This window comes from Poecile atricapillus, chromosome Z (assembly GCF_030490865.1).
Source record: "Poecile atricapillus isolate bPoeAtr1 chromosome Z, bPoeAtr1.hap1, whole genome shotgun sequence".
Lineage (NCBI taxonomy): Eukaryota > Metazoa > Chordata > Aves > Passeriformes > Paridae > Poecile > Poecile atricapillus.
The window spans coordinates 104,557,281-104,572,397 of record NC_081289.1 but is presented as its reverse complement, the minus strand read 5'-3'; the positions used below and the strand labels follow the sequence as shown (position 1 = coordinate 104,572,397).

Below are 15,117 nucleotides of genomic sequence, written 5' to 3'. Positions count from 1 at the left end.
TCCTACTGCAGCAAAGTGTATGAAAGGAAGCAACTGCTCAAACAGTTATCACCGGTCAAACACAGATCTCTTCAAGTTAAGGGGTTGTGCTGCCATGGATACATGGCAGCATGGACTGTATAGGTGGTACCCCTGGAAGAATGACTTGAGGATGCCTACCACCAAGCCCAGGGTGAATAGGGACCCATGGGACACCCTCTCTTCGTCTTCCTCTGTCCCCTGGAGCAATAGCGTATGGGCCCAATGGACTGATGTGTTTGCATGAGAACCTTTTGTATGAGGGGTTTTTTGAATTTTGCATGAGAACTTTTTATGGTGAAGGTACATAACTGCAGTACCTGGATCAGGTATGTGTTCAGAGACCTTAACTTACAAGTCCAAAAAAGTGTCAAAAAGGGCTTTAGATATGTTATTATTAAATGAACAAGGGGTACGTGGAATGTTAAATCTTAATAAAACTGCATGTTGTGTCACTGTTCACAATGCAGTGGCATCAATTGAAGAAACCCAAGGCAGAATTAAAGAAATTGCTACCAGTCACTGAAATTGTCTCCAAGCCTAAGACTAGAGAATTCACTCCTCTAGGAGTTAGCCCCAGTTCCTGGATATGTCAAAACTTAAATCCTTGGGACTCAGATGGTAGGGGAAGTGGCTAATGAGACTTTTGTTGATGATTGCCACTGGATTTGCATTTTTAATGATTGGGATAGCTATTGTACAGCGTCTGGTTGCTCAAGTTACTTCTGTCTTTTCTCCTGTTGTTTCGTACATCAGCCTTGTGGCCAACCTATGAGCTGAGGAACAAAGTCCCTGAAGGACAGTATTTTAGAGTCGTGGGGTGGTGCAAGGACTTGAAGAGCACAGTTTCCTGTCTCAAACTGTCAAGTACCTTCATCACAGATAGTACTTGCCTTTAAGATAAGGCATCACAGTGGAAACTTGAGGTGTGGGACAGAAGAGAGGAACTGGTGACAGGAAGGTGCCAATTCTAGGCCCGGCAGAGGTGAGATCTGGGTAGTACATCCTGGTTAATGCATCGGGACAAAAACTCCCACTGTAGCAAAGGGTATGGGAAGCAGCTGCTCGTATACATATCACCAGTCAAAGAAAGATCACCCCAAATTAGGGAAATACTCCTCTGTATTCTTCCTCACTCCCTCCCTTGTTAACAGTTACGGCACATTTAAACTTCTGATCTTTAGTTCTTCATCCTTATTCTATGATCTTAATTTCACACTTGTCCTGATTTTTGGCTAGGACAGAGTTAATTTCACAGCTGCCAGGATGGAAATGGAGCCTGGAGCTGTGTGGGCAGGGCAAGGTTATTTTATACTACCTACATCATCACTAGAGGGCATGGCTTTAAATCGGAGAAAAAGGGAGCATGATGCAGAATGGCCATTTTTTTGTTCTGTTTTTCCAGGAGAGCAAAGCAGCCAACAGAGTAGTGTGTGGGCGGTCCAGCTGGAGGATTTGTACATTGTTGTTTCTGTCTCAGGCCTGGGTAAGGAGCATGGATGCAGGCAGAATCACAGAAGGAACTGGGCTGGAAAAGACCTTTTAAGATAATGAAGTCCAACCTATGACCTAACTCCTCCTCATCAACTAAACCATGGCACGGAGTGCCACGTGTCCAGTCTTTTTTTAAACATGCCCAGGGATGGTAACTCCACCACTTCCTTGGCAGGCAATTCGAGTGCCTAATCACTCCTTCTGTGAATAATTTTTTTCTAACATCTAACCTAAACTTCCTTTGGCACAGCTTAAGACTGTGTCCTCTTGTTCTGTCAGTTATTGCCTGGGAGAGGAGACCAACCCCTACCTAACTACAACCACCTTTCAGGAAGTTGTAGAGAGTGATAAGGTCACCCCTGAGCCACTTTTTCTCCAGGCTAAAGAACCCCAGCTCCCTCAGCCATTCTTCATAGGCCTTGTGTTTCAAGCTCTTGACCAGCCTTGTTGCCCTCCTCTGGGCAATAGAATGTTGTGTTCAAGTGTCTCAGCATCCTTCCAAAACTAGAGGGCCCAAGAAAATTTGTCTGTCATTGGTTTTCATTGTTTTGGTCTCAGGGAAGAAGGTGGTGGCTATGGTAATGTCGGCAATATTCCCCTTTGTTTCAGGAATCTATATGTGTCTGGACACAATAACACTATGTCAGTTGGACTTCTACAAGCATTTTTTGCATGTGATAATCCTCTTTTATACTCTGTTGTTATTAGTATTGTTGCTACTACTGTTGGTGTTCCTTAGCTCATTGCTGTTTTTCTAGTGAATTATATTCTCAATCTATAATCTCTGCCTTTTTGTCCCTTTCTCAATGGATCAGTTGGGGCAAAGGAAGTGGCAAATAGGAGCTTAATTTCCAGATGGGTTTGAGCTGCATAAGAGCCCTTATAAAGAAATTTTATGAGAATTTCTGTGAACTTCTGGAGTAGGGTTTCCTTACAATAACTGCATATTAAAGTTTCCTACATAATGATTTCTTCAAGTACATGGATAGATAATGGCAAGTTAATAACGGAGCTTTTTACAGGTTATGTTGAGATTCTTACCTGTGTGCATGGAACTGGTAATTCCAGGTCCCTAATGGATCAGGCTTTGACTACTGGTTTTGTTTGCTAGTATGCTTTAGGCAATTTGTAGTAAGCGCCTTTTTTCCCCCCCTTGCCCCATAATAAAAAAACAACAGCAAAAACCCCTAGGCTGGTACAGCATGGGCCTTTGTAACCCTGAGGCTAAAAAGTAGTTCTTTTATGATCATACATACTTATTATTTTGAATTGTGTTCAAGTATGTTGAAAATGTTAACTTCCGCACAAAAGGATCCACAAAGGAAGCAAGCCAGATGTTCTTTCTAAGGAGTACCCAAAAGGCAGGTGAAAACAGTAGTATTTTTGATGCCAGAATTCCATATTCATGCTGGATAGAGAATTCCTACTATATCCGAAGGGGCAGCATAAAATATTAAGTCAGATGAGAATCAAGATGACATAATCCTAATTTATAATTGCCTAGAAAGTCTGAAATAATTTTTTGTATGCAGTAGGATTTAGAAACACTTTAGAAAATGACCCCTTGGTATATTTCAGAAGGATAGGCATTGGATTCTAGATACCTAAACTTTCAGGAAAGTACTACTTGCTATCTGGAAAGACCTTGACTCCTAAATCTGAACGTGAATAATGAGTTTCAGTGGTGTGGCACTAGTTAGGTCTATTGACTCTTATCTTGGGCTGGAAAACTTTTGGAAAGTCTCACATTTCACAAACTTTTTCACTTTTTCACCTATGGATTTTAGTAATTTTAAACTAAAATACATATTTACATGTGAATATTTTAAGACAAAGACCCTATCCTTCTTTGCATAGTGCTTAGAATTCTGAAATTGATTCTTCTCCCAGGAATCCAGGGCTTTTCAAGGAACATCCACACTTGCCATCACATTTGATATAATGATTCTTCCTGTAATTTTAAGCAGTTGTCCTGCATGGCAGGTCTGACATGATTACTCTGTGTTTTGGATGTTTGGTGTTTCTCAGTAGACAGTGAAAGGTCCTATTTCCTTGGGTTTTTTGGGTTTTCATGCTATTGATGGATGGGTACTCTAATGCAGACAAGAAGACACTAATCTTTAGTATCTTGAATCACCCACAATGATGGGGGGTATTGAAAATGCAAGTGTATACAAATAGATGTAAACATAAGGGTAATGTGGACACTAAAAATTATTTATAATCCTGGAGAAAGCAACATCATTTTATCATTTAGCCTATAACACTTTTTTTTTTTTTTTAATCAGAACTAGCTGTATTCTAACATGGGGACTGAGAATCCTGTGCCCTCCTGACCTCTTCACAGGTGCTTTTTTTGCAATTTAAAACTGTAGTGAGGTAGTTCTAAAAATTAGTCTTGCAGGGTAATACTCTGATCCTATAAAGGTGTTAATTAAGTCTCTGAAATTAAAAAAGATAAGTAAGTTTGCTTAAAATATTGCTTCATAGTACCAGCTCTAATGAAGCTTTTACTGCTGCCTTTACAAAGTTGCTCAAATATAAACTGTCAGAGCTTATTTCAAATTACACCCATTGTAAATCTTAAATGCTGAATTGCATTAAGTGTGAGACAGGCTGCTTTAATGACATGACATGAAGGAAATGTAATGAAAGTAAAGCACTTTCTGGGTTCTCACTGGGTTCTTTCTGGGTTCAGCACTGTACTGGGTTCTCTAACAGCTACATTTTGCTAACTCAAAAAATAAAAAGCCTCATTAGGAAATAATGGAAATTACACTTTCAGGATTTTTCTCTGACTGTTCTTTCCATTCATCTTTTTTTTTCATGTATGTAAGAACTTTTGAATGCAGTATCCACAGGTTGCCATCTACATGTGATCTTTTAAGACTATACTAATGTTTAAAGTTAATGAAATTAAGCTAAAACAAAATAAATCCACCTTTCGCCTTGATCAGTTTCTAACTTTAAGAGAGCTATGATAAGCACATGTGCTAGAAGATGACACGTTTAATGAAACTGGCTCATACTGTGGCCTGAGATTGCAGCTTTCTGAAAGAGTAGTATCCTTTTGAAAGCTACCCATCTAATTCTGAACCTTTGGGATAATTCTTTAACATAATTACTGTCAATAGTTACTGTTCTACTGTAGTGTTACGAAATTTTTTTTAGGATTCCTAAGTTATGTCTGTCACACTATATTAGGAACGGCAAAGCTTGATACTGACTCTCTTAGCCGGGTTGCACAAGAGAGCAAGTTTTGTTTCCAGATCTTCTTTTATAGACAGGTCCAAGTGGTAAAACTCTCATTGGTCATTAAACTAACACGTCATCATCACTGGACGATTGGGGAACACCTCTTGACTGTTTCTTGCAACAAGGATCTAAACAACACCTGCAAAGGTTGTTGTCCTTCTCCTAGGGCTGTTTAGATTCCTCCTTATGCTTTCGTAGGCCAGAGTGAGAACCTTGTGTGACTTAGTTTCCCTGCCTGCTTTCAGCATCCACATATGTCAGCTTTCCTGATATCACTCTAGTCTTCATAACTGCGGTGGTTTAACACCAGCTGGAAATCATACTCCACATGAGCCATGTTTCTTCTCCCTGCCCTTCTGGTAAGATAGGAGGGACAAAGGCAGACACTATGGGTTGAGATAACAATTACTGAAAGCAAATGGGAGTGGAATAAAAAACACAGTAGTAACAGCAGTGACGTTGATAACAAACATGTAGAAAATGAAAAGGCTTTACACAGAAAAACAGGTGTTCACCCCCATGACTTAGCTTTGCCTGGCCACTGTAGTAAAGACAAGATGGCGGCTGTTCCTGCACTCGGTGCCATGTGGTTTCCCCAGACGAAGACAATGTGGCAGGTGCTCCTCACAGCTGGCTCTCTCTCCCTATCTGCAAGCCCAAGACAACAGAAAACAGTGACAAACAAACCCCCAAAAGCAAGACCATCCATGTCAGACTGCACCATTCCTGATGGCTGCTTCTTGAACCAGTGACACTACTTTTGACATCTCCACTCAGCTCCTCTGGGCTCCACTGTGCTTTGTCTCCTGAGGGATTAAGAGCCACAGTCTCCTGACAGACTGTTTTTGCCGTTCATTTCCACTTGTGCTCACTTCAGTTTTCAGCTTGATGGCATCAGGGTACGTGGTGTATTGGTGCCAAAAAGCCTTATATTCTTATGGGTCTAATGTGCCAGGCCATCAGATCCACATCCTGGTAAACCTGATTATTCCTTTCCCCCTCCTGTTCAGAGGCAGCATATGTCTCAGTCTGGTCATGGTACTTGTTACTTCTTGTAAATAGGACCTGGAGGTCCCTTCAGGAAGATCAGAAATACCATATTTTTTAATCTCTCTGAAAACTTGCCCAAGGAAAACGGAAGCAGCATTTATTATTCAAGAGTTTCATGTGGTGGTTATCCTTCCTCTCAAACAGGTGGTGCTAGAGCAGAGGTGGGTTTTCCATCCCACTTCTTAACGTATTCTTGGTGGTCATGCAGGTGGAATCACAGGTTGTGTTGTGTGTCTTCTCTCTCTAGCTGGGGAGCACATGCTTTATGGTGTGTATCCTCTCTCTCTCTAGCTGGGGAGCACGTGCTGCCTAATAGCAGAAACTCCGATTTGTACTGGAAGGGCATGGGACATTTCCTTCTTAAACTTTTGGTAGTCTTTTTTAAATTGCTGTTGGTCCTCTTCAATTTCCCCGTTAAACTGTTGTAAGTACTTGGACAGTCATTTCACGGAGAATATGCAGTCCTGTATTGGGATGGAGATAATTTCCTCATATATCTGGAGTTGGTAGCCAAGCAGTTCACTTTTTTTTCCTCCTTCCTTCTATGATTTCACTGCCAGTGAGTTGGCATGTGACACTGGTGCACTCTGTGGGAACTTCACCACGTGTTTTGTGTATATTGGATGTCATCTGTATTTATAGGGGACTGCTCATTATTTAAATTCTTACAGATTATCTCCAGCACAATTAATTCTCTCAGATACTGGATACCTTGCCTCCATGGTACTACACTTCTGTTGGCACACTAAAAATTCATTCATGCAAAGATACCTCTCCATCAGACTTGACAGAAGTTACTTCCAGAGGCTGAGAGTTTCTGGTCTGTTTTAAATTCCTTGATCAATGCCTGCATTCCAGGACAGGGATCCTAATTGCTTGGCTTCATTGCCATCTAGTGTTGCACCATTCACTGTGATATCCCAGCACGAAGCAGCAAGATCAGTAGGGCTCACTAGGTTGTCAGCTGTAATCTTTTTGTGTGTCTCAGAGCTCACCCATGGATAGAGATCAGGATTATGTCTGGCCCTGTCTCTTCCTCTGGTTTTGAGGGTCCTGTTTCTTCTTCATCCCTCACCATGCAAATTGATTTGTTCTTGAATTTTTTCTTCTAAACAGGGGCAGCTGCTACTGGCATGGGTTGTTCCTGTGGTTCAGTTTGAGTGGCCTTGCTGTCTGTTGCTCTGCTTCACTCTCCTCCCCCTGAGAGTGCTGTATAGTAACAAGCAGTGTCTGGTAAGTAGTAGCCACTGTCTAGAAAGTTGCATAACTTTGCACCTCTCTGGAGCTGTCACAGCATTTTTCTTTCAAAATGTTTCAAATATTTGAAATATTTTGCCACTTATCTAGGTCCTGTATTTTTTAGGGGAGAGCTTCCAAACTGCTGGAGCAGCTTACTCATTAAAAAGATGGCTCATTTTCTCCACCATCCCATGCTATTCATGAATGTTCAGTTCCAGGACAGTTTTCTGAACAACTTCCCTAGATGTCTCTCTAGATGTCTCTACACAAAACATTGTGTAGACTTCACTTACTCTAAATTTCACTTGCTCTAGACTGCACTGAAGAAATTTGGCTGACATAGCAATTAGAATATGCGTTCTTTGACATCCAAATGGTATTCAAGATTCTCAAAAACTGTTGTAGCAGGCCCAAAGGAGGAAAAAGGGGTGAAAGACTGGGAAAAAACATTGTCCTCTGGCCCCGCTACAGGCTGGGTACTATTATCAGTGAACTCTGAGGTAGCAGCCAGGGCCAGAACAGGTGAACAGCGCTGAACACATATCCCAAATGACTTTCATTGCTGTTGATGTTACCAAGTCATAAACTGATACCACACAATACTGCAACAAAGCAATCCTGGTCCTTCTCCCTACTCTGGAAAAATAGCATCATGGAGGAGCATGTGAGGGAGGGAATGTATACGGGATTAAATATCACACCTCTGTGAACAAATAGAGCAGCTGTAACTAGGGAGTTCTGTACCTAGTACACAGATTCTTAGATCAAAGTTATCTCTATCCCTTTGTTGCTCATAGTGGGTACCAATGAATGTAGTGGTTTGACACCAGCCGCAAATTAAACTCCAAATAAGCCTCTCCCCTTCTTCCTGACAGAGTATGGCTTGAGATCACAGTTTAGTGAAAGTGAACAGAATAGAAAATGCACAGTAATAGCAATGTTAATAAAAGCATACAAGAAAGGAAGGTGCATTATACACAAAAACGGGTGTTCACCACCTCCATGTAGTGCTCTGTGGCAGCCGGGACAAAGACAAGATGGCAGGCTCTCCCCACAGTTGGCTCGCCCTGTCCTGCAGGCCTGAGACAATGGAAATTAATGACAGACAAGGTCATTCATGTTGTGCCATGCCACTACTTTGTTTCCTATGGCTGTTTCCCACCCCAGTGCTGCTACTTTTGCCCTTTTCATTCTGCTAGGGTCGATTCCCAGCAGCACCATGGCTTTTAACCACTCTGCTGGGCTCAGCCGTGTTCACCACCTAGAGCCGCACTCTCCTGAGGGACAGGAGAGGATAGTGTCAAGAGGGGGCAGGGTCCACTCAGCTGATGTTAGCAACCTGTCTGAGGAAGAGGTAAACAAAGTGGTGTAATTTCTGCAGGGTACTCACCTTTTCTTTCCCCCAAGGCTGTGCGCTGCAGTGCTGATATAGATGCTATAGAATAGCAATATAAGCCATGCCCATGCAGTTCTGAGTTCCACCCTCTCCCTACAACCACAAGAACTTACTAGCAAACCTTTTTATATTGTTTTTCATTACAGCTAATAATAGTATATAGGTAAATAGTCTGCCTGTTTGTTTATGCTAAAATATTTTAGTGAATAATGAGAAATCGCAGTGTACTTGAATTTTAAAGACACCTTGTCAACCAAAGACAGTGTGCTTGAATTTCAGATTCTTTTAGTCTTCTGATGAATAATCTGCAGCTTCGTCACTATGGCATTGCAATGTGGAGTTAACTTTGAATTTTGTGAGTTTATATCTGTCATGAGAGTGGTTTATGTTGGAAGGGGCCTTTAAAGAACATCTAGTCTAATGGCCCTGCCACTGGCAGGCAGGGTCGTCTTTCCCTAGACCTGGTCAAAACCCCATACAGCAACCTATGTGTGTTGCTTATATATATGTACACACAGTTGCACACCAGTGCTGCTTGTTTCTGTACAGTTGTAGACAGCACCTCCCTGGGTAGAGGTAAAACTATGATGGCAGAGGCCATCATAGTGGAGAGTTAGTTGTACTTGCTTCAGGGTCTTTCAGTTCATAAACATGTTTCTGAAATGTGTTATTTCCATGGTTGTCACCTGCAAATCACTTCTATCTTCAGACTTCAAGTACTGTAACTGTACTTTCTTCTCTACACAAAATCATAGTATAGAATAAAAGAAGTTCTGAATAACTAATATGCTGCTTAAGCCAGTAGAATATTTCAAAAATTTGGAATTTGAATTGCTGAATTCTTTTACCATAGGAAAGTGTTTGGGATTTTTTTTTTTAGGGAATGAAAAAAAATCCCAACAGTAAGAAGCTAAAACTGACATTTTTATTCCTCCCATTATTTAGGAGATATTCACTTTATCACTCATTAGGCGTTGAGTCAGGTGCAGAAGACTTGCATAGAATGATCCTTTCTGCAAATATAATAAGGATTAGGGAGTCTGAATAACAGACTAACATGCTGAATAGCATTCTTCATACAACTTGTTAGTGCTGGAATAAACTATACTACTGCGTCATCTGAAACATGTGCCTGTAGCTCTGAGGTGATTTATGGAAATCATCACAATTATTTACCGAGGAATTTAGTTGATCCATTTTGGTTTAGAATAACTCCTTCCCCAGAGCATTCTTGTGAAGTACTGGTTCTCCCCTGAGCATTTATGCAGTGAAAGTTCTCAGTGAGAACTGTTTTAGATAGTGAAGTAAAAATGTTGAAGCCCACCAGGTGGTGCCAGAAGGCCTGATCAGTGGTAGCTCTGGCAGCCGGAACAGACCTGAGAAGGTGGAAGCCTGACACTTTTGTCAGAAATTGTATCAACCTAATACAAGCAATGCATGCTATTTATTACCCTTCCTCTCCTTCCAAACTGCTGTACTCCAGATGCATTTCCCCAGCAAATACTTCCGTCTGTGTTCGTAATCGCAAAATTTAATGCTGGTTAGGAGTGAGGTACTTAAAATTGTGGGCTTGGTGTCAGCATTAATTACTACTGGTTTTGTGCTACTAACATCCCTCTTCAGTGGATAGCAGAGCCATGAAACTTTAACAAAAATGCTGTAAACAGCATCGTGTCATGTGTTGCAGTGAAACACATGCAATTTTATGGAAATACAGACATGAATGTTAACTAAAACTTAAACTAGGGAATTATTTTAGGAGGTTACGCTTATTTTCATGGAGTTAAAAGCTCATATGACCATTTTAGTGTTTGTAAACAAGTTTATAGAGAAGGTTAAAATATTTCATAGTGAAAACTGAAGTCTGTGGATGCTGTTTTTTCCATAATTTCTCTTTATACTGCAAAAATTATACTTCATTACTTCATTTTTTCTGTCTTTATGTCATGTCTTTCTGTCTATTTTGATAGTATGATTCCAGTATTCTTAAATAGAACTGGTATGATTGACAATTTGTAATGCTAGTGTTTTTAATCTGGCACTTAATAGTCTTTGAAACACTCCTCAATAATTAGACTACTATCAGGCAAAGTAGTCATCTAATTTCCACGTATTTTCCTAAAGTATGCTTTTGTATGGAAAGGCTTGTGAAAAGAGATGAGCAAGACACCTGGGCTGGTTAGTAGCAGCTCATAAGTCAAAACAATGTCTGTCTTTTAAGTGAAACGGGCAGCTTCACTGAACATGACCTGTGCTGTTGGGTGTTGGGGAAATGGGTGTCTGACAAGTAGGCAGTGGCACTTCCCTTCTGAAAGTTACTGGCACTCTGGTAAAGTCTAGTGTAAGTCACTTTGGATGTATCACTTTGTATCCAAAAAAACCCTACTTATGTTGGATTTATTGCCATTGTAAACAGAATGACTCTAGAAAGTTGTTTGTTTCATAGGTCATCTTACTTACAGCCAGCCAAAGGGTTATCTGCTCATTTTTAACAGAGCAGCTTATTGAAACTGAGTGCATCCAAGTGTGTTTTGGCTTTGTGTTTCCTAACATGGCATTTCTTAAGACTTGCAGTAAAAGAGTTTTAATTTCATGAGTCTTCTAAATTAAAAGCTAGACTTGCCCATACATCAAGCAATATAGCCAATTTATTAGTTTGTTCAATAAAAGGGTGAGCAGTGACAACGCTGGATGCGTGGGGGTCTCCACCCCAACCAACACACAAATTCAGGTCTTGAATGGTAATCTCTTATACCATTCTAGGCACTTCATTTCTTCAAATTTGTAGTTATTTTCTACTTGCTTTTCTTCATGATCAGCAGTTGTGGTTTTTGACGATCTGTTGGGGAGGTGGTCTGAAACGGTCTTCTAATGTCTCTCCAGCCTCCAATTCTTCTTTTTAAATATCTTTTTTCTGTTCGCATTAATTTGTGTTATACAGTTTAAGCAAGCATATATATTCTGATAGCATACATTTTGCAAGCCTTCTTTCAGTTGTTTCACAACCTACAGCTAGCATGTCTAAAAAATGTCTTCATAGGGCCTCTTCCTCAGTTTTTACAAAACCCAGAGTCAGCATGTTTCAAAATGCCTTTGTAGAGCCTCTCAGTTCATGTTAGTTCTACTTCCCCTTTTTAATTGATTAAAAATTCTTCCATACTAAAAAAAAAACCAAGTTACAGCTTTTATAAAGGATAGTTTGAAATTTGTACTACAAGGTAGTTTAAAGCTTATCTTAACAACTTGCAAGTAATTACATTTTGTTGTTAAACTGTTGGCTAAAAGTTTAATGTTTTATAGTCTGATTCTTAAAAGTCTTCTTTGTAATAATCCGATGGTCTCTGTCTGCATTACCTGCAGACACACATACATAGGTGGGTGCTATTCAATTGACATGAATCACTGCCTGATTTCTCACATGAGTTAATTTTCTTTTCTTGATGATTTTCCATATTAGGAGATAAAGATATTTGCATGTTGACCTTAAGTCTGATATTTTGTCATTTATCACATTTAAGAACCCTAAGTTTTACAGGGTTTAATGTATTTTTAATCACGTAAGTAAGACTTACTTACATATTCTTAAAAATTCAAAGTGTTCTTAAATTGCATCGATTTGTTTTCAGAAAAGCAGGTTTAATGCCGCCTTGTTAGTATCTTCAGAACTGTCACTATGTAACTGAAATAGAAATTGAATTGGGAATGCTAGTGTTAGGAAAGCACAAATTTCACCTTCATCTGCCAGGCTTTGGTAACAGTTACTGGTTTAGTTTCTAGAAAATCAGTTTAAACAGCTGGATTTTAATTTAACTTCAGTAGCCTTGTGTCCATTCGTGGGTTCAGGGAGCATAGTGAAGCACTTTATTAAATGCTAGCAAATAAATTGTGGCTTTAAAAGGATTAGGAATAATTTTTTTGTCTCATGAAGCATGATTTCAGATTTGGGGCACAGTAATGATTTGGGATATTGTATTACAAAAAAAAACTTAACTGGTAGAAAGCCATGCCTTTTGTGGTGTTTTAGTTATTTTTCTACAAGTAACTGCATAAGCAGTGCAATCAAAATATTTAGTACTTCATATTTTTACTATGAATTGGAAATCTTGTGAGGGGGAACTGCATAACACAGATTTACAAAATAACTCCCTTGAATAACAGTTCAACAGCTTACTGTAAAAGGGTGTATTATTTCCTAAATCTGAAGAGTTTCACATTTTGTGAATTTGTGGAGGTGGTGATGGTAATTTGGTATATGTTTTGGAGAGATTGTTTTTTAGTTTTGTGAGCCCTGTCTCTCACACATTAGTAGTGGCATTTCTTAAGGAAATGACCTGATTTATTTTCGGCAACGCTGAAGTTGTGAATTCTTATGCATAAATGTTTCTGACCCAAAAATGTTACTCTGAAATAAGTTCATCTGTAATGCTTTGATTTTTTTCACATGGTCAAAAATGTCTGTAATTAAATCCTGAAAAAGGTGTTAAAAAACTGTCCTCAGTTACCTCCCTTATCTAGAGGAATGTGATGACTAAATGCTTCAGGAATTTGATGATCTTAGGTGGAGAGAATTGCCAGAAACTTAAACAGATCAGTGAATCATCAGATCTATGAGCTATCAACCTACTCAACAAATTGCTGCCATAAGCAGCCATTGCAGTGAAATCAGTGTTTTTAAAACCTTTTGTATTGCGTTTTTTTCAACAGACTTTTTAAAATTTCTTTGAAGCAAAATTATTCTGCTATGTGAGTGGGAACATGTTATTTATAACCAATGGAAAGAGCTGATTGGTGCTTTAACCCAGTAAAGGTAGTACAGTTACTTCTAAGTTAGTAGTCATACTTCCTTCCCTGTGTTAAGCTCCGTGTTTTTTAAGAAGCTTTCCTTTCTCTGTGTAATTCACACAGTGGTGTGGGACTTTACTGTGACTAGGAGATGAAAGTAATAACCCTTGTATTTGTTTGGCTGTATATGTCCTGGGTTGCTGATAGTTTTCAGAACAGAACAAGAAGGAATATCCTTATTGCATGTGAAAACAAGCGTTAAAATGAGACTTGGTTAAGATAGAATATTTTTGTTTCAAAATCAAGCTGCTTACACTTCACCTGTTTTGTTTTTCAGAGTACTGTAATTGAAAGTGCATCTTCTACATTTGAGGAAAGACAAGTTCTTGATTGAATGGTGGATTAGTAAGTGGTTGTCTCATCCTAAGGCTAAAAAGAAGATATCCTGGGAGTTGGAAAGAACTGGATTTTCACCCTAGTCCAGCAGCTTTGCTGCTCACTTAAACACAGATGAATGAAGACCCCATTTGGAAAATCACCAGGTCAGCGGTCCAGAGCTGATGCAGGTGAGGTGTTCTTGCTGGATGGTTTTCTTTGCTTTTTATGGATAAGAGTGTTCTTACTTTTTTGACTTCTAAAATATGTTAATGATTTTCTGCAGATGTTAATGATTTTAGATGCCATCATACCTGTTTTATAAGAAAATTTACTTTTATTCTAGATCATGGTTTGAAAAGACAAACATAAATTTAGCAGTACAGATCTGACCTTCCTATTTTGTGTTGCGCCAAAAATTATTAATCGGTGACCTGTGTGGGGAAAGCAACATATTTTTTATCACCAGCCATTCTGAATTGTAGCTATTATGAAATTCCCAATAAACCGACTGACAAGTGCAATTGGGAAGCCTCAGTTGACTTGTAAAATATCTAAGCAATAGATCATCTGGGTGCTTCCATATACACGTTTGATTCACTGAAAACTGAAACTCATACTGGAGGATTTCTCAGTAACCCTTTGGAAACTTTCAAACTTGTATTCTGAGGCTGTGTTATGATTTGCTGTCACTTACTTGAATCATGTACTGATTCCAAAGGTAATACAGTAACCTTTCAAGTAACAGCTGCAGGTTTCAAAGGAGAGCTCCAGTGGGAAGTCATGAACACTTGGTTCAGTGAGGAAATGGAGACAGTGATGGGCAGAACTCCACAGGTGTCAGTATTGAGGGCAGCATTGTTTAACATCTTATTCAGTGTTAGGGATGGTAGGATTGGGTGCACTCTCAGCAGGTTTGCTGATGACACCAAGCTGTGTGTTACAATCAGCAAGTCAGCGTGCTGGAGGGAAGGGATGCTATCCAGAGGAACTGGACAGGACTGAGAGGTGGGTTTCTGCATGCCTTGTGGCATTCAACAAAGCCAAGTGCCAGGCATTTGCATCTGTGTTGGGACAATTCCAAGCACAAATACATCCTGGAAGAGAATGGTCTGAGGGCAGCCTTAATAAGAAGGACTTGAGGGATGGCAAATGAGATGCTTAAGACAACCCATCAGGATATACTCACAGCTTCAATGGCCTCTCATATCCTGAGCTGCATCAAAGGCAGCATGACCAGCAGGTTGATTGAGGTGTTATTGCCTGTCTAGTCCACTCCAGTGAGACACCGCCTGGGGTACTGAATCCAGCTCTGGGGCCCCTAATATAAGAATGATGTCAACCAGTTGGAGTGAGTCCAGAGGAGAGCCGTGAAGATAATCTGAGGCCTGGAGCACCTCTCCCACAAGGACAGGTTTCAGGAGCTGTGGCTGTTCAGCTTGGAGAGAGAAGGCTTCAGGATGAACTAATTATGGCCTGGTGGTACCAGAAGGGGACTTAAAAAAAAG

At 39.9% G+C, this 15,117-nt stretch overlaps 1 protein-coding gene across 9 annotated transcripts in view; it reads left to right on the top strand.

Moving 5' to 3' along the window:
• The window catches only part of SPIN1 (spindlin 1), a 63,115-nt gene that overhangs the window by 23,222 nt on the left and 24,776 nt on the right, over positions 1–15,117 (top strand). For 6 of the 9 annotated variants that reach the window (XM_058864958.1, XM_058864953.1, XM_058864952.1 and 3 more), the window contains one exon: positions 13,572–13,800. In XM_058864958.1, the coding sequence (XP_058720941.1) occupies positions 13,749–13,800 (52 nt within the window). In that variant the 5' untranslated portion in view covers positions 13,572–13,748. Of the gene's footprint in view, positions 1–6,933; positions 7,051–13,571; positions 13,801–15,117 lie in introns of all 9 variants that reach the window. The other 3 variants (XM_058864957.1, XM_058864956.1, XM_058864951.1) reach the window with 1 other exon arrangement.